The sequence below is a fragment of the Parasteatoda tepidariorum genome, chromosome 2 (genome assembly GCF_982258835.1).
Source record: "Parasteatoda tepidariorum strain Cologne lab strain chromosome 2, Ptep-v5.0, whole genome shotgun sequence".
In the NCBI taxonomy this organism is placed as follows: Eukaryota; Metazoa; Arthropoda; class Arachnida; order Araneae; family Theridiidae; genus Parasteatoda; species Parasteatoda tepidariorum.
In genome coordinates this window covers 46,190,882-46,215,023 of record NC_141756.1, presented here as the reverse complement: position 1 = coordinate 46,215,023, position 24,142 = coordinate 46,190,882, and the positions used below count along the sequence as shown (strand labels likewise).

At 30.3% G+C, this 24,142-nt stretch overlaps 1 protein-coding gene across 3 annotated transcripts in view; it reads right to left on the bottom strand.

Moving 5' to 3' along the window:
• Nucleotides 1-24,142, bottom strand: part of LOC107452558 (uncharacterized) — a 57,682-nt gene that overhangs the window by 9,684 nt on the left and 23,856 nt on the right. For 2 of the 3 annotated variants that reach the window (XM_016069050.5, XM_043046740.3), the window contains exons 7-14: nt 20,789-20,895; nt 17,352-17,550; nt 15,337-15,507; nt 13,293-13,477; nt 9,094-9,294; nt 8,829-8,925; nt 7,034-7,118; nt 5,630-5,767 (exon numbers count right to left, since the gene is read on the bottom strand). In XM_016069050.5, coding sequence (XP_015924536.3) covers nt 5,630-5,767; nt 7,034-7,118; nt 8,829-8,925; nt 9,094-9,294; nt 13,293-13,477; nt 15,337-15,507; nt 17,352-17,550; nt 20,789-20,895 — 1,183 coding nt within the window. Of the gene's footprint in view, nt 1-4,489; nt 5,768-7,033; nt 7,119-8,828; nt 8,926-9,093; nt 9,295-13,292; nt 13,478-15,336; nt 15,508-17,351; nt 17,551-20,788; nt 20,896-24,142 lie in introns of all 3 variants that reach the window. The other variant, XR_015431362.1, reaches the window with a different exon arrangement.

Genomic DNA, 24,142 nt, shown 5'->3' with positions numbered 1-24,142 from the left:
GCCTCCACATATTTGACCGAAAATTAGGTTTTAATTTTCTAGTTGATACTGGCGCGTCAATTTCAGTTTTTCCACGCGACCCACACATTCATAAGCAACCGACTACGGAGATAGCAATCTACGCTGCGAACGGAACAAAAATAAACACATACGGTTTTCGTAGATTAACGTTAGATTTTGGTTTAAAAAGGCAATTCAAATGGAATTTTGTTATTGCTGACGTAGTGCGACCTATCTTGGGTGCAGATTTTTTAGAATTTTTTGGTTTATTGGTTGACATAAAAAATCGCAAATTGATTGATAGTACTTCGAGATTTTCAGCTAAGGGTACACGGGTTCGCGGAAAATCGTTAGGTTTAACTACGATTTGCGGAAATACTGAGTATCATAGACTTTTGTCAAAATTTCCCGGTATTACAAATCAATCTTTTCTAAAGAGTCCTAAAAAGCACAATGTTACTCATTCTATCATTACAAGAGGTCCACCGGTTTGTGCAAAGGCTCGTCGTTTAGCCCCAGACAAACTTAAAGCAGCTAAAAAAGAGTTTGATATTCTTATAGAACAGGGTATAGTTTCTCCTTCAAATAGCCCATGGTCTAGTCCCATTCATTTAGTTAAAAAAAAGAATGATGAATGGCGGGTATGCGGTGACTATCGAAAGTTAAATTCGGTCACTTTAGAGGATCGTTATCCCATACCGCATATTCAGGATTTTTCATCTGGCTTAGCTGGTAAAACTATATTCTCAAAAATTGACCTGGTAAAAGCTTACCACCAGATTCCATTAGACGCGGATTCGAAATCTAAAAGTGCGGTAATAACACCTTTTGGTCTTTACGAATACAATTGCATGTGTTTTGGATTATCAAACGCAGCGCAAACTTTTCAAAGGTTTATTGATCAAATTCTACGCGGATTAGATTTTTGTTACGCATATTTAGATGACGTGTTAGTCGCTTCCGCAACTGAAAGTGAGCATATGATGCAATTGGAACAAATTTTCGAGCGGTTGAACTCGTTCGGTATTATTTTAAACGTCGAAAAATGCGTGTTCGGCCAAAAGGAGTTACAATTCTTGGGATTTCTTGTTAATACTCAAGGTATTTCACCTCTACCTGATAAAGTAACTGTTATTCAAAATTTTCCCTTGCCAAAGACTGTTGAGGAATTGCGCCGTTTCTTAGCTATATTAAATTTCTATCATAGATTTTTAAAAAACGCTGCTACTATTCAGGCCCCCCTACATGATCTTTGTAAAACTAAGAAGAAAAGGGATAAAACTCCGATCACTTGGTCAGAGGCAAACATTAAAGCTTTCGACGCTTGTAAAGAATCCGTTGCGAATGCGGTAACATTAGCGCATCCGATAGTGAATGCGGACATTACATTAATGGTAGACGCTTCAGATATTGGCATTGGAGCAGTTTTGCAACAGATTGATAACGATATTGTACAACCATTAGCGTTTTTTTCACGCAAACTTACAACTACTGAACGTAACTATAGTACATATGATCGTGAGTTACTTGCAATTTATAGCTCTGTAAGGCATTTTAAACATATGTTAGAAGGACGAAAATTTTGCGTTTATACTGATCACAAGCCATTGACGTACGCGTTTTGTAAAAATAATGGTAATAACTCGCCTCGACAAGTAAGACACCTCGAATACATTTCTCAATTTACTACAGATATACGTTTCATTTCGGGAAACGAAAATTTAGTGGCAGACACACTTTCCAGAGTTTCTGAAATTCATATATCTGATAATATTAATTATGAGGAAATGGCACGTGCACAGTCTTCTGGGGATGAGTTGCATGAGGCTAGACCAGTGGTCGGCAAAGTGCGGCTCCGGAGCCGCATGTGGCTCTTTGGCTTCTTAAGTGCGGCTCTGGCACAAATGTCCACGGAAGGCGCAATAATATTTTCATTTAAAAAAAAACTTGTTAAGAAAAAAATTACATCTTATTTTGATAAATTAAAATTCTTCTATAAATCGAGAACATGTATAATTTTTTGTTTAAATTAAAAGGTAATAAATAAGGTAGATAGGTAATTAAAATTTTATATTGTAATAAAAATACGTAACGAACATCGAGTTAAAGTTTATTAGTTTTCGTAAACGTAAACACAAACCACGTACAAGCTACAGGCTGAAATTGTTCGTATGTTTTTGGGGTACTCCGGTGTGATACAAAGGTACCACAAGCATGCGCGCATACTTTTTCTAAAGGAGTCTGGGTACTAATTGGCATCACAACACAAGTGGTCTACTTTGAATGACCTGGAGAAGGAAGACATGATCATATTCAACGCTTGGAATAGTATTCCTGACTCTTACGATCAGCTGAAAAAGCTCGCGTTTGCTGTTCTTTCCCTTTTCGGTTCTACATATATATGCGAACAATCTTTTTCAAGCATGAACATTATCAAGAGTAAACTGAGAAGTCCTCTTATTGATGAGAACTTGGAATCATGCCTAAAATTAAAAACAACAGCATACAAACCTGACTTACTCAAACTTTCCAAGGAGATGCAAGCACATTGTTCGTATTAATAAATATTTATTAAGTATGAAATTTAGTTTTATTTAGTGTACTACTTATTTAGTGTAATAAAAGTTTACTAAACAAGCAGATTTGGCTCCCAATTTGTTTTAAAAATTATTGTAATGTTCATATTTGGCTCTTTGGCTAAAAAGTTTGCCGACCACTGGGCTAGACGATCAGAGGTTTTGAAACTCAAACCTTTCGTATTCACGCCAGATGGTTTAGAACTATGGTGTGACACGTCCACTGGCAAGGTACGCCCTTACGTACCTCAAGCATTTCGAAAAGTAGTTTTCGACAACCTTCATAACTTATCTCATCCAGGAGTGCAGTCAACTGTTGACTTGATCCGACAAAGATTTGTCTGGCATTCCTTAAAAAAAGACGTCTCGGAGTGGACAAAATCCTGCTTGCAGTGTCAGAAGTCTAAGGTTCAACGACACACAAAGTCTGAACCTGGTATTTATCCTCTTCCACGATGTCGTTTCAGTCATGTCCACATAGATATAGTAGGTCCATTACCTCCATCTAAAGGATACAGGTATTGTCTGACATGTGTTGACAGATATAGTCGATGGCCAGAAGCATTTCCAATGCCAGACCAGACAGCAAATACAGTGTCTGAGAATTTCTTTTCTGGGTGGATAGCTCGCTTCGGAGTACCAGATGTAATAGTGTCCGATCAAGGCACACAGTTCGAAGGCAATCAGTTCCAAGAATTGGCTCGATTTCTTGGGTGCGAAAAGAGACGCACCACAGCATATAATCCCGCATCAAACGGAATCGTAGAGCGATTTCACCGGCAACTCAAGAACGCTATCAAATGTCACTCTACTGACCGCTGGAGTGAAGTTCTACCAGTAATTCTTTTGGGCATTCGTTCCAGTTTGAAGCCTGATATCGGCGTTTCAGTAGCAGAGTTAGTCTACGGCTGTTCTTTAAGACTGCCTGGAGAATTTTTTAGATGCCATACAACTGATTTACTACAGTATCATGATTTCCTAAAGGTTTTACGGGAATATATGAACAGATTGCGTCCTGCTCCAACATCTCGCCACTGTCACAAAGACATTTTTGTGCATAAGGATTTATTATCGACAAGTCATGTTTTTGTTAGACAAGACTGCGTGCGCAAGCCCTTACAGCAACCATACGATGGACCTTATGAAGTGTTACAGCGTAATGAAAAATTTTATAAGCTCAAAATCAAAGATAAAGAGGTCAACATAGGTATTAACCGCCTAAAACCAGCTTACATTTTTAGTGGAGTTGACAATGCCAGAGAACTCCGTTCAAAACGCACTGTCCATTTTTTATTACCTTAATGCTTGCATATTGTGTTATGGTTGCATGCACAATTTTATGGTTATAACTGCATACATGGTTACTGTTACATTGTTGTAATTGTTTTTTTTCTCGTCTTTCAGACTGGAGGGGGAGTACCTGTGGCGTTGCGGTCTGAAATGCAAAGTCCGAATTACGAATCTCTGACGTTGGACTACGTCGCTCGCAGCCGATAATTGACGTAAACCTCATACCTGAATGGAGATATGCGTGAAGGGCGAAATCAGCAAAATGCGCACAGTATGTTTTGGATATAACTTGGCCGCATCCTCACAGATTGCTCTCTCTCTCCCCGTCGGTTCTAGCTAGCAATCCGGCATGTTCTCGCCGGTTACCTTTTCGCAGTTTATTTCTATGCTGCCTCAATGTTAAAGTGGTTAAGTTTTATAGATGTTAAAATGTTTTAGTTAAATTTACAAGTTTCCTAAATGTTAATAAAGATAGTTATTTATTTAAACTTAGTGTTATTTATGAAGAAACCTATAACACGTTCTCGGAAACATTTTTATGTGGAACGCTTTCCTAGAGTTATATTTCTTTTTAGAGTTTAAGTGGGGGACTCTAACAAAGATACCAAATCAACCCCACAGACCATTCCAAAGTATAAAGAGATCCTTACCAGTTGCAAGGAAGTTCGTTGAATTATAAGAGTACATAGTTTGAGGGATTCCTCGGTACCCAATGAACTTTCGCATTGAGAAAATAAATTTGCCAGTTGACAAAAAGTTCTAGATGTAAAGCTCTTTTAACATCCCATGCGAATAGAATTATGTAATTTTTCCCCATAGATCTATAAACATGCAAGAGATCAGCAAAATAAACGGCGATGGTCAAAATTTGATTTTTAAACTTTTACCTGTATTTCCTGATGATATTTATTGTTGATGGATTATTCAGGCAAAACGTCAAAAAATTTTGAAGGGTCATGTAACACAACTGATACAATATCTGTTAGTAGCAAAATTTTGTCATTCATTTCAACAGTCATCAGCATTTCTTAATTTGTCCTGATTTGTAAAAGAGTTTTCAGCGCCAAACATGTTATGCTGTGTGATACTGAATTAAGACAGGAGAGCTGACAAAACATTTTTTAAATATACCATGACACAACAAAAATGTATCAACCTGCATACATTTTGTATAACAAATCAAAATGTTTTTCTCAGTTTTATAAACAGTCTCAGATTATTAAAATAGACATCATCAATGTTAATCAGTGAGTTCACAACAAAAATACTTACAATGTTTAAAAATATTTACTTCATAAATTTTATTTTACTCACCAATAATTTTCTATACGTTGCATAGAGGAAGTAGAATTTATTTTCTAACCGAACTGATGGTGGTTATAGAAACTGATTTTACCAAACTCCTTTGATTTTCATAACTAATTACAAATTCAATTTTTCACTGATTTGAATTTTTAAGGACCAGTTATGTCTCATTTGTTTAAAATTGTGAAGGCCAAAATTCTAGTCACTTCATAGTTGGAGTTCTATTTTTAAATTATTTTTTTTTTACAATGTGATGGTTGATTTCACTTTTGATTTTCCAGACTAATTTTCAGGAGAGCTTCTTAAATTTGTAATAAAATGCATATAAAATTGCAAAACAATCTGCCATATTCCAATACAAAATAAATAAAGTAATACAAAAGGTGATTTAAAATGGCACAGATAAAAGCAACTTAACAAACAAAATATCTTATATAAGTATTTTATAGTAGACTCACTGCATGACTTTTGCGACGAGGAAACTTTTCCAAAGAACTAGGATGTAAACCGTGAAGAGTATGTAGAATCTTAGCTGTAATTGTACCATTCTCATCAGAAACAGCAATAGCATTCATTGGTTCAGAATATCCACTCTTCTGAGGAAGTTTAAAAAAAAAAAAAAAAAACTAAATAAATACACAAAACTATAACAAAATAAAATAAAGCTTCAATGAAATCTAAAAAGCAACATCTTAATGAGAAATATAAATTTTTCCTGCTACAAGGAAACTTAATTGAGTCATTTATATTTTGTTGCGCTGAAAGCACCGTAAAATACCGAGAAAACATGTTGACTCGAGAAAGCGCCACTGTAGTTAGTTTCACACAAATACTGACTTTCAATCAGTACCAATACGGCAATACACCCTACAGCACAATCTAAAAGTCTTCATTTTATGAAGACTTTTAAATTCATTATTCATTGATGAGTTCTTATTTTATGAGGTTATACTGTAAATGAGCAAAGAGATGGAGAAAAAGTACAAGGATTAACCAATCACAGTAATTGAATAGAAGATTGCTAACTAAAGTGCAGTGGGAAGAGAGGGGAATCTTTTTTCTCCCTGTTGCATGTTGGTCAAGGTCACATAGAATGGTATATACACTAGTTGGCAAGAGAGGGAGAAATTTTACAATGGGGTGGGAGATAGGAGAATTGAATGTGAAAGATTGCGCATAAGGAAGAGGGTGTAACTCTTAGAAGTGTCTAAGGGAGGAAGAAAATTGTGAATAGAAAGAGGGTGGAATTGAATGGAAGAGATTTGGGCTGAGCTGCAATCATGTAATAATTAATATTATTATGTAAAATTATAAAACACTAATTTGTCGCAATAAATGAAGGATGATGAACATTGATAAACAAACGTGGATTTTAAAAACAAACATAACATGTTAATACTCTTAAGACAGAATTTGCAAGTTACTTAACTCGGACATCCAATTGACATCATTTTAAAAGCGCTTAAGAACAATCGAATCTTGAGGTTACATTTAATTACTCTTGGACCCAAAAAAACATCCAATTATTATTTTTTAAATCCTCTATTGAGCGAAATTATGGTTGAAAACGGAACAGTGAAATTTGGCAATTTAACCGGGTGCAAAATTCCCTGACAATGTCCGGTTTTGGAACAAAATTACGTTTCCGCTGATTTCCTTTCAAATATTGTTTTCCATGACAATTCTTGGTTTTCCTAATCCAGTGCGTTCGAACTCTGCTATATAGTGTAATTTTGCTCCTAAGTCATGTTTAAGAAGTTAGCGACCATATTATGGAAGCAACATCAAACAAATAGCATTATTTAATCATTGTAAATATTTTATAATTGATGAAATTGAAGAAATAAAAATTAGTAACACACCTTTGTAGTAATATTACAATCATCCATACATGTTGCAACAGAAGTCTCAAGTTCAAATTCTCGTAAAAAGTGAGATGCTCTGAAACTAGAAAAAAAAATTAATTAAAATCTGTAAAACCTATAACAATTATTGTTTATTTATTTAAAGGATTAACATTGCTAAGTTACAAGCACAAAGTAAAAATTTTAGCATACCACTTTCTGTAAGGTTTTATGTAATAAATAGTAAAAGAATTCTCATTATTTACATTTATTAAAGTATATAAAACAGAAAAAAGTATATGAACAGTCAGTCTGTCTTAATCAAAATAAGATATGAAAAAATTAGAAACATCAAAAAGTATTAACCAATAAATTATATCAAGTTCTTTTCCTTAATGAGAATTTACAATGAATTATTTAAATTAACTTTTCACATTTGAAGACTAGTTCAGTATTGTTGGTTTAAGAGTTCAATATGTTTTGGATATTGTGAATAAAAAAATAAAATAAGTAATTTGCAACAGTTATGTTTTTTCGGAACTTAATAAAACTTCTAAATAAAAGACTGAAGTTGAAAGTGAAAATTATTAGTAAATTTATGAGCATTCTAGGTTTTAACAAAGAAATTCATAATAAATGATTTTTTTTCCTTGTCCTAGGAACTGTCCTTCAGTTTTATCCAGTAAATGAACTGGTTGTTAATAATTTCCACCTCATTTTTCTTCAGACTGATATTGATTACTCAAATGTTGATAATAATTTATTCTTTTCACTTAAATTTTAGTTTGCGTAGGTTATTAAGATTTCCTTTTTAATTAGGATTCTAACATTGCTTATTGCGAATGTTGATTACAAAACATTTTATCACATAAGGGCTGTGGTAGTTTATTTGCCCATTTAACTATAGATACTTATATACATTGTGATACTAAGCAAACATTTTATTGAAGTTTTATAAGGCTTCATAAAAGCTTTATTGTACAGGCAGCAATTATTATTAGTAAAATTTTCATGAGTAATTTTCATAACAAAAAGAAACATTTGATTTAGCACCATTTTAAAATATTTATTCTTTATAAATGTAATGAAATCTGATTCTTTTTGGGACTAATTTTAAAGCAATTAAAATGAGATTTATAAATCAATTGATAACATTGTTAAAACATTAAAAAAAGGAATTAATTTGTCTAAATAAAATCATCAAACTGTTTCAGCATAAACAAAGGGTTGTGGAAAATGGTAGATTCTAAGTTTGATGACAGCCAGCTTAAGAATAAAAATTTCTGTACATGAAGTTTTTTTTATTTATTTCTTTTAAAGGGAAAAATAAAGCATGAGGGAAAAAAAAGCAAATTGATAAGCGTACAATTTATTTATTAGTTTGCAGATTAAAAACAGCAGCTTTTATTTTTAGCACATGCAAAAAAAAAAAAAAAATTGCTTTTGTTTAAACTCTGATGGAATAAGATATTTGTTATTTAACTATAACTTTACAAGATACAACAATAGTCAAGAAATGACAAAGCAAATGCAGTAGTAATATAATAATTAGTTATATTTTATATTTCAGGTTTTAGAAATAAAAATAATACGAGAATAAATTAAAATATCATTGGTAAGTGCTTTTGAATTAAAACTTTTAATGAAAGGAATACTACACATTTGAATATATATATATATATATATATATATATATATATATATATATATATATATATATATATATATATAACAATGCTTGTAAGCAAATTTTTAAACGGGCATCACTTAAGAAACTAAAACATCTTATACAATAGAAAATAGCTATAGTCACCTAACACTATCATGGTTAGTTATAAATGCTCCACAACATTGGGCACCCCATTCCACATTGCTAGCATAGCCATCTTTGACAGTAGCAACTGGTAAAGCTGAAATAAAACAATAGATGCTCAAAATTTGCAGTTTCAAAATAAATTGCAACAAATAAGAATTCCTTTTAATTTTCCCACGGATATTTATTCAAAGGGAACTAAGTAAAATTAATTTTACATTTGCAATTGTTAAAAATTTATTTTAATCAAAAATAGTCTTCTTACATGTGTCATTTAAATTCCAAAACTTCACTTCTTTTTCAAAGCCTGTACTAACAAGCCATTGACTTTTTGATAAGTTTGCAAATGCCACTGCAGTGACAGGAGTAGAATGGGAACGGAACAGTAAATAAGGAACATATACATTGTCTTCATTTCCGGTAAGTAAAGATGAGGATGTATTCAACATCCAAACACAAATATTACCTAAAAATAGAAAAATTAATATGTTTGCATGAAAAAAAAGTTAAAAGTATAATACAGATTTGGTATCAATCATTTTGTGTCTTCGCATTGGTAACTTTAGCATTTAGTCTTAGCATTGATTAGCTATATGGAATTAAAATTAGTCATTTGATCAAAATGTATCAAAAGAATAGAAAGACAGCTTTGAATTTAATTTCTGAACAAAAAAAAAAAAAAAAAAAAAAAAAAATATAATTAGTTTTAAATTTTTTTTAATGTATCAAAATATAAGTAATAATTAATGCTTGCAAAACTCTATTAATTAAAACTTAATTTCATGATATTTTGCAGCTGAGCTGTATGTACCTGAAAATATTAGCATGGACCACTTTATAATTTATAAAATGTGAATATAACAATAAAAATTACTTATATTTTAGAATTTTAGTCTCAGATAACATCTAGACTGACATGTAACAAGCCTAACATGTTCATGTTATAAAACGTTATGATAGGCAAAACGAAACAAGTCATAGATAAAAACTTTGGATTAATTATCATGATTACATCCATCAAGTTATTATCTTGAATGGTTAGAGAGGAATATCTTAAATAAATTAATTAGTGTTGCAGTGGTGCAAGTGGCAAAACATGGTTTTGGAGCAACAAAAAAGCAATTTTGGAGCAGCAAAACAAAGATTTGGAGCATATTTAATAAAAAGAATTAAAATAAGAATTTAATAACAAGAATTTTTAATTTTGTTCATTAATAACATATCTTATTTTTAACACTTTTTTGAAGGTCCCTGCATTAACAAAATAAGTTTCTTTTTGCTATCTTACAATGCTGTTAAATATTCTGCTATCCTCGACTTAGCCTCAGATAAGAGGATCTGTAAGCTTTCTATAATCGACATGTCTTTATTATTTAACCCATCCTTCATATTTTTTTCAGTTGTGGCCAAGAGATCATAAGAAGCCTTCAATTTTTTTTTTTGCAAATCAATTTCAGCAGCTTTCAATCTGCTTTCCTCAGTTTCAGTGTTATCACATTCTTTTTTCCCAACCTCTAATCGAGCAGAGCAATTTTTAAATGCTGCAAGCGCCCATTTTAATCATATCGTTGTCAACTTTAAAGTTACTTAAACCCCCTATTTTGCTAATATGTGACACAACTTGTCTCAAACCATTAACACTATGTGAATTTAAGCTTGCCCTATTGTCAAGTAGCTTTTTGTTAACACTAAAACCTCTTTCAACATTAACATGTGGTATGCACAAAAGAGCTTTAAAAAGCTTTGTTAAAAGAGGATATTTGATATTTCCCAAATTATCTTTCTTCACAAATAGTTTTTCCAAAACACATCAATTGGTGCATATTCATTTGAGTCAGAAGAATAACCTTCTGATTCCTCACGTAACAATAACAAAGATGCCTCTTCAGGTTTTATAATGGATGGGGTTACTGTTGACAGATATCTTATAGGCTTATTAGAAGTGTCTTCCATTCTCATTACAGAATGCAACACTTTAAGATGGTACAGTAACCTATTCTCAAGCGGCAATGCTTTTAATAACTTTTTTGCGCATGCCAAGTAAAAAGACCTGGAACCTAAATACATAAAAAAAAATTTCTGAAGAAAATAAGGACGTCATCGCCTTTATGGTATCTAGTCCTCCATCTATTAAATTTGAATTTTGCCAAATATCTGCGTTTTCTACATCCAATAATTTTAAGTCCTTCCCTGACAAACTAAGAAAAGCAGAACTCTTTAAAAAAAACCTAACAATGCTTTAACTAGAGACACCATTTCATCATAAAGCAAGTAAATCAATGGTGTCTCAGTTTGGAAAAGACCTAAAAATTTATTTAATATAGCCGAAATATTTCCTAAAAAAAAAGCTTTTGGCAAAAGCAATTTAAATATATTCAATATTGAGTTAATTACTTTAGCTATTATTTGAGGTTATCCAGGGTATTTTTCTTAAAATTTAAATAAATGTTATTTGTAACAGTATATTCAACAAAACATTAACAGGATTAATATTGATCATACCGAATTTTTAAAAATATGTAAAGAATTAAGCAAATTAAGAAAACTTTGATAAATTTATATTACAAAGTGAATTGTTAGTGAATGTTAGTTAGTGAATGGCCCCTAATAAATTTTTATTAAAATTGGTTACCAAGCACAGTATTTTAATAATGAAATGATTAAAATTTTTATAATTATTAATGCAAATACAATGAGTATAGAAGCTAAAAATTTTTTGCCAGAAGTAAATTATTATATTGTCCCTACACTCATAATATTTAGCAAATCTGTGATAATTAAAATTTTTTATATCAATTGTTTTAAATCAAATCATTAACAGATGAATTAAAGTATTTTTGAATGACAAATCTGAAAAACATAAGATTTTTTGCTGCATTTAAAATATTGAAAGCCCCTCTCTCTTCATACTTATTTAAAATCTTGCCTCTAAATATTATTAAGTTTTTTCCTAACACGAATTAAGAGCACTGAAAATTTTGAAAGTAATAAAATAAAATAAATGTTTAAAAAATATGCAATTAGTGGATGGTCCCTCAGATAAAAAATTTACGTTTAGGAAACTCAATTAATTCTTATCTTTATTTAAAGTAAATGAATAAAAGGGAGATGGAAATTTTGAGGTTATGAAGCTTTGTGATTCCTGACTGCTCTGAGGATCAACATGAAAATATGTACTTAGTGAATGGTCCCTCAAGTTAATTCAAAGATCATGGTACTAATCTATAAATAAAATAGCGCAAGAAAGCCATTAGCTGGCCATTGACGAAGACAATGGCACTTCAATAACGATGAAATTAACAAGAAATAAAATTTTCTTTTGCTTTAAAATTTGGCAATGTGCAGTTGGTCCCCGAAAATTCGAGAGAAGTTTCGGTTCCATTTCAGAGAGTGGAAAATGAAGCCTGAAATTGAGAATATCTTGCAAAATGAAGCAGAGTTGCACATGAGAGTGCAAAAATCCTTCCCATGAATGCAGAGCTTTGCGATACCCGGGGGAAAATATCCTTTTTGGCGCAGATCGGCGTATTTTAAGCCAAGTACTTTCATTTGGAGCATGTAGGCGCAGGTTTCCACAATTGGCGTAGATCGGCGCAGCACTTGCACCACTGGTGTTGTTCACAAAACTAAGTTATGTAAAAATCAAACAAAACTTACTGTCACTAAGAATGAACACATAATTCATTCCTTGATGAACATACCCATATTTAGTATATTTAAGCTTTATATTAAGCACAGAGTATATTTAAGCTATATCTACATGCTTACCTAACGTACTTATATTACTGAATAAACATGCCAACTTGAAATGTCAAACTTTCAAGGTATTTAAAGTAGTAGTAATATAAAAACTATCTAAGCAAGTGTTTCTAAAATTTCACAAATATTAAAAAAATGCAAATGAAGTCTTTTATATACATCTTTGAATTTTTTAAATGCCTTGATGGTTTTAAATCATTTTGATATCATATGTATGCATAAAGTCTGTGCTATTCTTTCTGACAAATTCAGATTCTGGGCTGAGAAACAGGATGTAGTCTCGATAGTTTAGGAGAGCAAATTTAATACTTTGCTGGTCAAACAAATTTTGCTCGAGTATAAGCAAGCCATTTTTTAATAACTACAACAAACAATTGACTAACAGGGAGATCTCTATGATCGGTTGGGAAAGATAAACATCCTAATAATCCCTTCATTTTTTTTTTTACTACATCTATAAAAATAACTGCATGAAGAGTAACATTTTGAGCACAATTAAGTATAACTATAGATAATTTTGTGCAAAATAAACAAATTAAAAAATCTAAATGTTTACATTATGTTAAACTGTGAAAATTTAATTACTAAAACCTGTTCAAATATGGTTCAATAGTTATTAATGATATAAAAATTTACGAGTACAACTTTTATTTAATTTTCATTTCTCAAGAACTAATTAATTAATAACAGAATGCACTATTATACCATTTCCATATCCTGCAGCAATGCGTTCACATTTGCCAGTTTTTTCCCAATGTAAAGTGATGCATGCATTTTTTTCTGTAATTGTGCCAGGAGCACTGTACAAAGGTTTCAAAACTGCTGAAGGAGACACATCGTATAAAGGAAAACTGCTTGCATCTGAATTGGTGAAATTCGGATGCGGAATGCTAAAAGAAAAAGAGAGAACAAAAAATTAGTGTACAATATTAAATGTAAGTTTAAGTTTCTGTCAGACAAAGATCTTTTTGCGGGAAGTGCAGAAAATATATGTTCCAAAATAATATGAATTAAAATACTAATTTTATTTAGTTATTTATACAAGATCAAACAAAAAAAAAACAATTATGACGGGAGATTGACAAGCTGTGTCACAACAATAATTTTTAAATGCTGTGATAGTATAAATGCAATGAATATGCTATAGAAATTGATTGCAATAACTTAAATATGTGAGCAAATAATACCAGCATATCTGAACAGATATGAAAAAAAGGAATTAACTCAGCAATAACAAACAAATATTCTCGATATAAAATTTACTATAATTCACAGAGTATAACTTGTTTGTTGATTTTTGCTGGACATAATTACGCAACTAAGCATTTTTTATAAACAAATATTTTCTTTAATCGAAAAAAAAAAACATTTTTTTTTTTACATTGAAAAACCTTTGTGTTGCTAGAAATGACAAAAAAATATTAATAACTTTTCTTTGTTAATGCAATGGGCTATGTTAGAAAGAACAAAGAAAATTCTTAAAAATGGTTTGATCTATAATAAACAGTTGTAAACACCAGAAATACAAGACAAATTGTTTACTTCCTTCCTATTTTTTTCAGCCCAGAGTATTAAAAATGATACAATTACAATTTAAAATGTTATGCAAAAAAATTTTTTTTTAAAAAATAATATTCAAATGAAAGAAATTATTTATTATCTATGTTGTAAACAAATGTAATATTTTCTCATTTGTCTCTTCAACCTACTTGATAAGGACCTTGTTTAATCCCTCTTTTTTATAAGTTTTAGCATGAATTTTTGCTTGAAACTTATTGTCATATTTACAATTATTAAAACAAATAAACTTCCAGTACTTAAACATTATTGTTGACAGCTAGAGGAAGTTTATGAAGAAAAAAATTAAAATTTGAGTATAAACCTACAATTTTATGTTGAAATTATGGTATTGTTTAACAATCTTTCAATCGACAACCTCTACTGTGTTGAGCAATTGATGTTAGCAGTTAAACGATTGTGTTGTTAACATTTAAATTTTTATTTATACTTTTTCGGTAGGTGCACAGAAGTTTGCCAGAAGGCAGATGCATAATAAGTAATAAACTACATTTATTTATTTTTAAAATATGAATAAAAATTAACTAATTAATTTTTACTAAAACTACTAATTAATTTTTACTATAAAAATTAATTTTTACTAAAACTTGTAAGCGTTTTAGAGTCACAATGGTACACCTTTAGTAGGATAAAAGATAGGAATGACAAAATAGAGATGATTCATTCACACTAAACAGATAAATATATAATCTAAATTTAAATTGGCTGAAAATAAAATAAATTATTTCCAAATATATGAAAAGAAAACTCTCCTAAAAATCCAGGTCAATGTAGGAAATACATTTATAAATGTTATGGGGTGAAGAAAAATCAAACCTAGGTCTAGCAATGTTTTGCAATAGATAAATGAGGTTCTTGATTTTCGATATACCCGCAGTATTCTTTAAGATGATACATGAGGGCTTATTTGTTTGCCTGATACGAAAACTCCACATTTCCATTGAAATTTTTACCATTTATCAATAGTAATATTTCATTGTTCGTAAATTTCCAAACCTTTAAACAGTCTAAGAAAACTTCAAAATTTATATGGTTAAAAATAAAAGAGTTAGGGTTGAATATGACTTAAGATTAATAGAATACAAGGCAAACTCTGAAAACGTTTTTCATGTAAATTTTTGACAATTTCACATTTAAATAAAAGCTATAAAGAATGATATGTGCAAACTACCTATATATTCTAATAAATGCATCAGAACTTGCAACTGCAAGTAAACCTAATCTTGACATATCACCATCTTGTTCAGGATCTTCCCAGCAACCATATGGGCACCATGCCATATCAAAAATATTGCCATAATTAAATACTAAGCAGAGCTGCAAAGTTGGTGTTTGCTCCAAACTGAAATAAATATTGAAAACCAATAAATTTTATCACTGAAAGAAAGATTTCAGCAAATGAAACATTTTAAATAGAAACTATAAATAGTTTTGCAACATTTTCAAGGTAAAGAGAAATTTTGCTCTTAAAAATTAATTGTGTACACTTAATTAATCAAATTTAAAACATTTCAAGTTAAAAAAAATAAAAAATACTTCATAAGGTCTCAAACAACAGCCTTATTGGAAATAAAGCTGTTGATAATAAAAATATTCAAAAAATTTAACATTTGAATTTTTAGAAATATGACAGTGTTAGTATAATCGCAACTTTCAAAGTGATGCAATGCAAGGAAAGGGGAAAAGTTAAACATGCTTTAATTATCATTTTATCTTCACAAATAAATTGACAATTATTTACACTTAAAAGCAGTAACAACTTAAAAAATTACAAAACAGGGTAACAGTTCAATCAGTATTGAAAACATAAAGAGTGCAGTATTTTGAAATTTTAACAGAATTTTTCTTCTGATATAATTGTACTTATACAATTTTGTGATCAACATTTTTGGAAAGGTAGTTTAGTACTATACCTCCTTTTTTAGATGTCCGATTTAAAATAATATTTATCATTTAAAGTAATTTAAATTTTCAAAAAATACAAAATTTATGAAATAAACTGCCTTTTAAATCATGTTTAAAAAATTTGTAAAAAAATGGGATAATGAGCAGATGTTTGCATACCTCTTTTTCCAACTATTAATATGTGCATTTATAAGGATCTCACTCATTGATAGACAAGACAAAGAATTTTAAAGCAAGGTAAGAGACATATTTGAAATTAAAAAAAATTAGATTAAACATGAAAACATATCTCCTTGTGTTTATTTTTCTAAAAAGTACATTACTTGGGGAAACAAGGTCTGATCAGATGTGCTATAGAGCATAAGCAGAATCACTGGGTTTATAACTTGTTTTTGAGGGATGCAGATAGTAAGAATGTTTCAGCTTCATCTAAGTCGGTTTTTATCAGCTCAGACAAAAAAAAAATGAATAAATAAATAAATTTTTAAAACTTGAAACACAAATTAACAGTATTTAACATAAACAAATTAACAAGCTAAAATTACTAAATGCATCATTTTACAAGGGTTTCTTTTTAAGAAAACTTTGTAGAAGTTCTTAGTGTTATCACTATACATTTCTATGAATCTAATAAAACAAAATCTTTCATTTTTTAAATGGCATTGAGCTGCCATTCTTATCTTTAAAAGTTTTTTAAGAACAAAAATCTGAGAAAATGAAAAACGAAGATTTAATTTAGAATTCAAGACAGCAAGGAAAGAACATTGTCCAACAAAAAAAATTTAAACAGTTAAAAAAAAAAAAAAAAACCTAACAATTAAATACAGTTGAGTAAGAGAAAAAGCTGAAGATTTTCATCAGAGTCAGCTATGCTCAATGTCACTTAAATTGCCCCCAAACGAAAACTATGTTAAATTCTTTTTTTAAATAACTACAAGTCATGAAAAAGTATGCTGTAATTTGTCTTAAAAATTTAAGAAAAACTGAAATTGTTCTTATTAACATTAAAGAATATTTAAGTTACTATCAATTGAAATAAAAATTAAAGTTCTTCCTGAATTATTTGGTCCCAAAGCCAATTTTTTTCCCTAGATGCTTCTTGTGCAACCCTACAGAGAAAGACATAAAATGAAATAAATCAATAAAAACAGGAACAAGGGACTTTTTACTAAATATGAATCACCTTTAAGTAAATTATATAAATCTCAATTCTAAAACCTTATGATCCTAATGAAATTATAAAAATAATTTCTACTTACTCAAAAGTTAATTTCTACTTACTCAAAAGTTTGAAGAAAACCCATATTCCACAGCTGAATTAAACTTTTCCCCTCATTATTTGCAGTAAAGGAATAATAATTCGCTAAACTTCCACTGGTGGCAAGAGCTAAATATTGATGAGCTTTCTTGTCAACGGGAGTTGGACACCAAGCAGAACTCCAAATGGGACCGCCAGTAAAAAATGCAAAATCTCTTTTGTCTACGAAAATATTTTTCCATTTAGTGAGAGTTTACTGAAGTATTTAATTATAAATAAAATAGAGTAAGCTACAGTATTTAGTAATAAAATAAAAACTTAATGCATATGTGTGTAAAATAGTCACATACTAAGCTACTTTCTGTACAGTACAAAGCAAAAGAATTGAGACTTGCGAAAAGTACTTTATTTAAATATATAAAAAAATTTAAAAAAATAAATAATAAAAAAAAATAAATCAGAAATAAAAATGCATTGTAAAATGCCTCATATACTTTGAACCCAACATACAAAACTCCCCATGTAAATATTAACTTATAAAATATTATACAGATAAATCAGTGGTTAATTCGTTCTCCTTTAGCATCAATAAACCTTCGAAACCATCAGGGCACAGATTCAAAGAGAGACTTGATTGCCGATATACGTTTTGTCCTATATTTTTTAAAAAAAATCTTCCTTCCATTCTTTAACAATTTTGTTTCCTTCTTTTTTAAAGTTATTTTTCATTATTCCCTACAGATTCTCTATGAAACTGAAATCAGGGAATGATGCAGGGCACATTAAATATTTATTACAATATCATCCAGCCATTTTGTGGATTGCCTTGAAGTGTGAAGACTAACATTGTGTTGTTGTATCGAAAAGTCATCTGGGTAAAACGTTTCCATTGTAGGAATGTGGAAAAGAACTTTAACTAATTATTCAGAACTATAATCATTATTTTTTTTATGTTAAGCATGATATTCTACATTCATGATTTGCTGAGAAAATAAGAGGTACTCCAGACCCTGGTCTTCTCTGAGCCCTTTTGCTCCATTTTAAAGGTTTTTACAAGGGGTCTGTTTAGAAGAAATTTGGGTCTGTTAACAGACCCTTCACAAAATATCTTTTCATCAAAACGAACCCTTCACAAAGCAATTTATCTTTTAATCGGATCCTTCACAAACTTGTTTATCTTCATTGTTTTGTTAATCGAATAAACCCTCCCCAGGGAAAAAAAAAAGAATGACGAATGTAAATGAACTAAGTTATTAAAATTCTAATTCCTAATTTATTAAAACTATTAACATTGTCGGTTATTATACGATCGTCAACAGCTACCGCTGAAAGGTTATTTTCGAAAATAAATCTTGTTTGCACTGAGTTGCGAACGAGGATGAAACAAGAGACACTCGATAGACATTTACACATTATTGTAAATGGTCAGAAAATTTAACTGATGCCGAGTGTTCAGCTATTGTAGATATTTTCAAATCTACTGGCAATCGACGTATATTGCTCTAATATTTTTTTAATTATGTTTTCTTGCTTTAATTCTAAGGCTAAGTTTGATCTCATTTCATTTATATTATGTACCCTAATCTCTTCGAAGTCAAAAATTTCTTTTAAATTCCAAATGTAGTATTCTAAGAAAATGTTTCTACTTCTGCAAACATCGCGTGTACATTCTTATTGACATTAAATAATTTTTTTTGTAAATAAAGAATTAAGCAATATATATTTATTCATAAAATTAACTGCTAAAATATTATGTAAATAAAAATTAACCTCTGTCAATTTTTTTAAAAAAAATATTATAAAGTTAAGAAATGTTTAAGTTTACTTAATGTGTAACACATTAGAAGTGACTAAGTTGTGTTATTTAAAATATGTCAATTGAAATTACTAAAAATGTGAGTGATTTTGTTTCCATTACTCGTCCGAAATGAGTATTCTGCGTTCAGCAGTATAGGATAAAAACCAAATATTTGTATGCTGCATCTCTAGTTTAGTAGCAGCAATTGCTGTTAATTTTTGAAAATTTAATTTTTTTGAATTATAATTTTACAGTCTTGTATCTATTTACAATTTAAAAACTCCTTGTAAAGGTTTTTGCAACAACCAGACCCTATTTGCACAAATTCACAAAAACAGGACCCTGGTTGAAAGAATCTGACTTATCGTTTATTTTATATTCACAAATTACGAGTAATATTTTTACAATTTTACAAAAACAGGACCTTTCACAAAATGTCTGGACAGACCCCTGTTTACAAATGAGAAATTTGAGCCCTGCTCTTTTTAGCAATTTCTATCAGTTTTAGCCCTTTTTAGTAATTTCTATCAGTTTTCGAAAGACATGAACACTCCTGTTTATTAAAATTTTAAATTAATTTCTACCTCTATTTCTTGCCTGAACATAATTCTACACTCAAATCAAATTCTTAAATTGAAATATATACCTAAACCCAGAAATGTTGATTTGTACAAAATAATTATGTTCAGTAATTCAGTTCCTTTCAAACTTCTTTTAATCTAAAAATAAAAAGACCAAAATCGCTGAAAATGCAAAACAATTGCTGCAATTGTTTCATGCGCAGTAAAAACTCAGAATGATAAAAATTTATATAAACAGGATTCCCAATAAATTTCAGAAATAGAATTTCCTAAGAACAGAAGATACTAGGTAAAAATTCTACTATAACAGGAATTTTTACTAGCAATATTTCTAATAGATGACAGAAGATAATAAAAGTTAAATCTCAATAAATGATTACAGATACTGACCACTTTATTATTAGTCATTTTAGAGGTATGTGGTAAGAATTTTCCATTTTTTTAAGCTTTTCAAAAACAAAATCGTCAACTTAAAGAGAATCAAAAGGGAAAGCCTAAACAGTTTTTCCCTTTTTTTGCCTTTAACTTGCTTGAACCCTGGATAAATGAGTGTCGGAAGGATCGATAAATACAATAAAAGATAAAATTATTGAACACTGCTTAACTTTTATGACTAAGCTAAGATACAACTTAATTTTGAATTAACAATAAAAATAAGGATGAACTAAAATCATACTAGACTTCAAAAAACAAAATTTTATCTAGATTAGTTTTAAACAAATCAAACTGTTATCTTATGAGAATTTGCAAAGCTGACATCACATTATGTGCAGGTAACGAAGGCCAAAAATGAGAATACATCTGAAAAAATTTGAGAAAATGTAATTTTTTTGTTTGGTTATTAAAAGTCACTTGAAGTAAATTATATATAAAGAAACTATCCATCTCTTGCTTTCTCGTAAAACAATCCTTAAATATTCAATTAGAAAGTCTGCATTTATTTTCAATTACGTTAATGTTCTCTTGCATATTTTTAAAAACACAAAAACTTATAAGATACTAAAAACAATAAAAAAAAATAATTTATATAATTTTCTGCCAATATATAATTTATTAATTTGATGTCAAAAGCCGTACTTACCACTTAAAGTAACACTCTCAAAACAGGCTAATTCCACATTATTTTGATTTGATTTAGGTCTCAAAGGCATTGATTTTACCAAAGGTGGATAATATTGCACTTGTTCACTGAAAATTTTTTGAAAATTATTCATCAAATCAAATAAAAATATAAAAAAGAGAAGCATGAACAGACTTTTTAGACAATTGCTGTTATATGAGCAGCGATGGCTCAGGGGATAGAGCGTTCGCCTTCCAATGAGGCGAACCAGATTCGAATCCCAGCCGATACGAATTCTGCATCCGGCTTGCACCTACCACAAAGCTGACGTGAAATATCCTCAGTGGTAGATGGACGGATCATTGGTTAGAGTCCCTTTGCCGTCAGGCCAACCGTGGGAGGTTCTCGTGGTCTTCCTCTCAATGTAACGCAAATGCGGGTTAGCTCCATAAATAAGTTCTCCGCGAAGGCAAATTTCTCCCAAAACTCGATCCAGAAGTTCCCTTGTCTTCTGGATTGGGTTCAAAATTACAAGGCTATGGAGATGAACATTAGTAGCCGTAAAGTCATAAAAATTGGGTCGGCTGTTCAACTGCAGCAATAAAGGAAACAAAAATATGACCACCAAAGCCGACGTCTTCAGGGGGTACAGGCCCCGGTAGCCATAAAAAAAAAAAACTTTTCTATTGAGGGGGAGACAAATGCCTAAAGTAACACCCTCAGTACCCCGAAGGTTTTGTATAGAAGTCCAGGAAAAAAACATGAAATACAAAGAACCAATTTAGAAAAGAAACTCAAACAAATTCATCAGAAAATAAAAACTCAAAATTAATAAAAACCCAAAATGCTCACAAATTAATAGAATGAATTGAGTATTCTATTAATTTGTTACATATCTCTTCCTTGAATTCTTTTTTCTCAATCTGCGCAATGTAATAGAGGGCGTTGTTTTCTTTAGTTTTAGTGTTTCCTTTTCATTCAGTGTGCTTATGAAATCGATGTTTGACCTGGTTAAAGTGAGTTTTGAGTTTTTATTTTCTGATGAATTTGTTTGAGTTTCTTTTCTAAATTGGTTCTTTGTATTTCATGTTTTTTTCTGGACTTCTATACAAAACCTTCGGGGTACTGAGGGTGTTACTTTAGGCATTTGCCTCCCCCTCAATAGAAAAGGTTTTGTTTTATGGCTGCCGGTACCCCCTGAAGACGTCGGCTTCGGTGGTCATATTTTTATTTCCTTCGTTTCCTTTATTGCTACATTTATCCTTTTTGCGAAATTTCTGCTGCTTTTAAGCGGTTTTTTGCATCGAAGTTTTAACAATTTAGATTTAATTTCTTTTTTGTTTTCTTTTAGTAGTGTCGGCTGTTCAACGATGGTTATAAAATAAAATGCTGTTACGTAGCAGAGCAAGGGAATGGGTGGCAAGGCAATGTGTGGTTGAACTAAGGAGCAATGCAAGTATGTAGGTGAAAAGGCAAAACTGTTTTTATTTTATATTTAAAGTAAAGAGAGCAAGAATGAAAATCACACTAATATTACTGTGCTTCATCTTAAATATTGGGGATTTGAAAAGGAAAAAATCTTACTAGCAATCCCCTTCACAAGGAAAAATATAACAATTACATATGCTAGATTCTTATATGAGAAGTATCTGAAAGGATTTAATTTTTCTCGAAGAGAAAAACTTATTAGAATTATTGCAGTCTTTAATCTAAAATTAGAACTGAAATGCTAATTACAATCATGGAAATACATCTAGTTCTGAATAATGAATTATGAAAGAGAATTTAGACAAAGAAATAACATTAAAAGATTTGTTAAAAAAATTTTCTTGAATATCTAAATTTCAGTTTCTTTTTATAATTATTTTTTACCCCTTCAGTGGTCCCAGATCATTAGATTTAGAAAAACACATTTTAGAAGTACTTATTGCAATAAAGATTAACTATACTTAGTATTATTTAGCATCGAAAATGATGTTATTGACAGCAGCCAACATATCATAGTCTAGATTTACCACAATTAAGCAATTTGTTCTTCAGTAAGTAACTTTTTCATTTTAATTATCGTTGATTGTTTATTACTTAGCTTCATAGAAACAAAGTCAAAAATTGTTACTCTAAAGAAAATAATCAGGTGTTTTTAAATAGTTTACTTTTAAAGTACTTATTAGGTTAAAACATCCCAGGTTTACTTTGCTTGAGATTACCTGGAATAATGAATCAAATATAAATAATTATAGAAGAATGAGCAATAAACTCCATTTTTGATTTAATAGAGCTATATGCTAACAAACATCACTGATGTTGTTCTTAAAATACCAACTTCAGATCAATAGGAATAAGCTTGTTTGGGAAATAAAGACAGCCTTTGAGCAATGTTGACCACATTGCTACAATCATGCCATTGGTCACGAAATTGTGGTGCCTTGACACCCATGGATCACAACAGGCTGTTGTTGAACTGCTTCATTTTTATCTTTAGAATAATTACGAAAAAAGTTCAGTTTAATTAATAAGAATTTCTAATGTTAAACCTATGTGACAACCTTGTGTCACATTGGTTTAGCTTTAGGAATGTTACCTAAATGATTAGCTGCATGTTTTTCCAATAACATGCTCAAAACATGGTAATTAAAGAATAGGGTGCTGAAATTGCGCACCAGTCGTCTAAGTCTTAGGGCACTGACACAAATGACTCTCGAATGATAAGAGAAAAACACAAAGAAACTTTTCTACATATTATAAAAATTTCATACTATGATAGTTTAAAGAACTATGTAAATATGAACAATGAGTATTTTAGGTTAAACTTTTAACAATCATAATTTTATCATGTCAGAAATATGTATTGTGCATTAAAAACAATGATACACAATATCAAGAATAAATACTTTCAATGAAATTTGTATTATTTAGATAATCTTTGTTTCTCTCCATTAATTAAAATATCAGCTCTTAAATACTGCAGACTAGTTTTTTTAAAACCCAATTCTCACAAAACTATGGAGTATTAATACTTAAAAAACAGTGATTAGACATATGTTCAAACGGGTTTGAATGTAGAAATCTTTATAATCATTCTCTCTCCCCAACCTCTTTACCACCACAAACTGGTCAACGATTGATCATTTAACTGCGGTCCATTGAGAAGGAAGCAGATGTTGATAGTTTTTACATTTTAAACACTTATGATTTATTTATTTTAATTTTATTTTATGTAAACATGCCTTCCAAAGAAATGCAGCAGCTGCATGTGCAGTATTGGTGCGGCTTTAGGCAAAGTCTCTCAACTTCCAATTAACCTCTCATCCTAAGAAAATCGCACCAATTCAAGAAAAATACACCACAGTAAATAAAATATTTATGTTCCTTTGA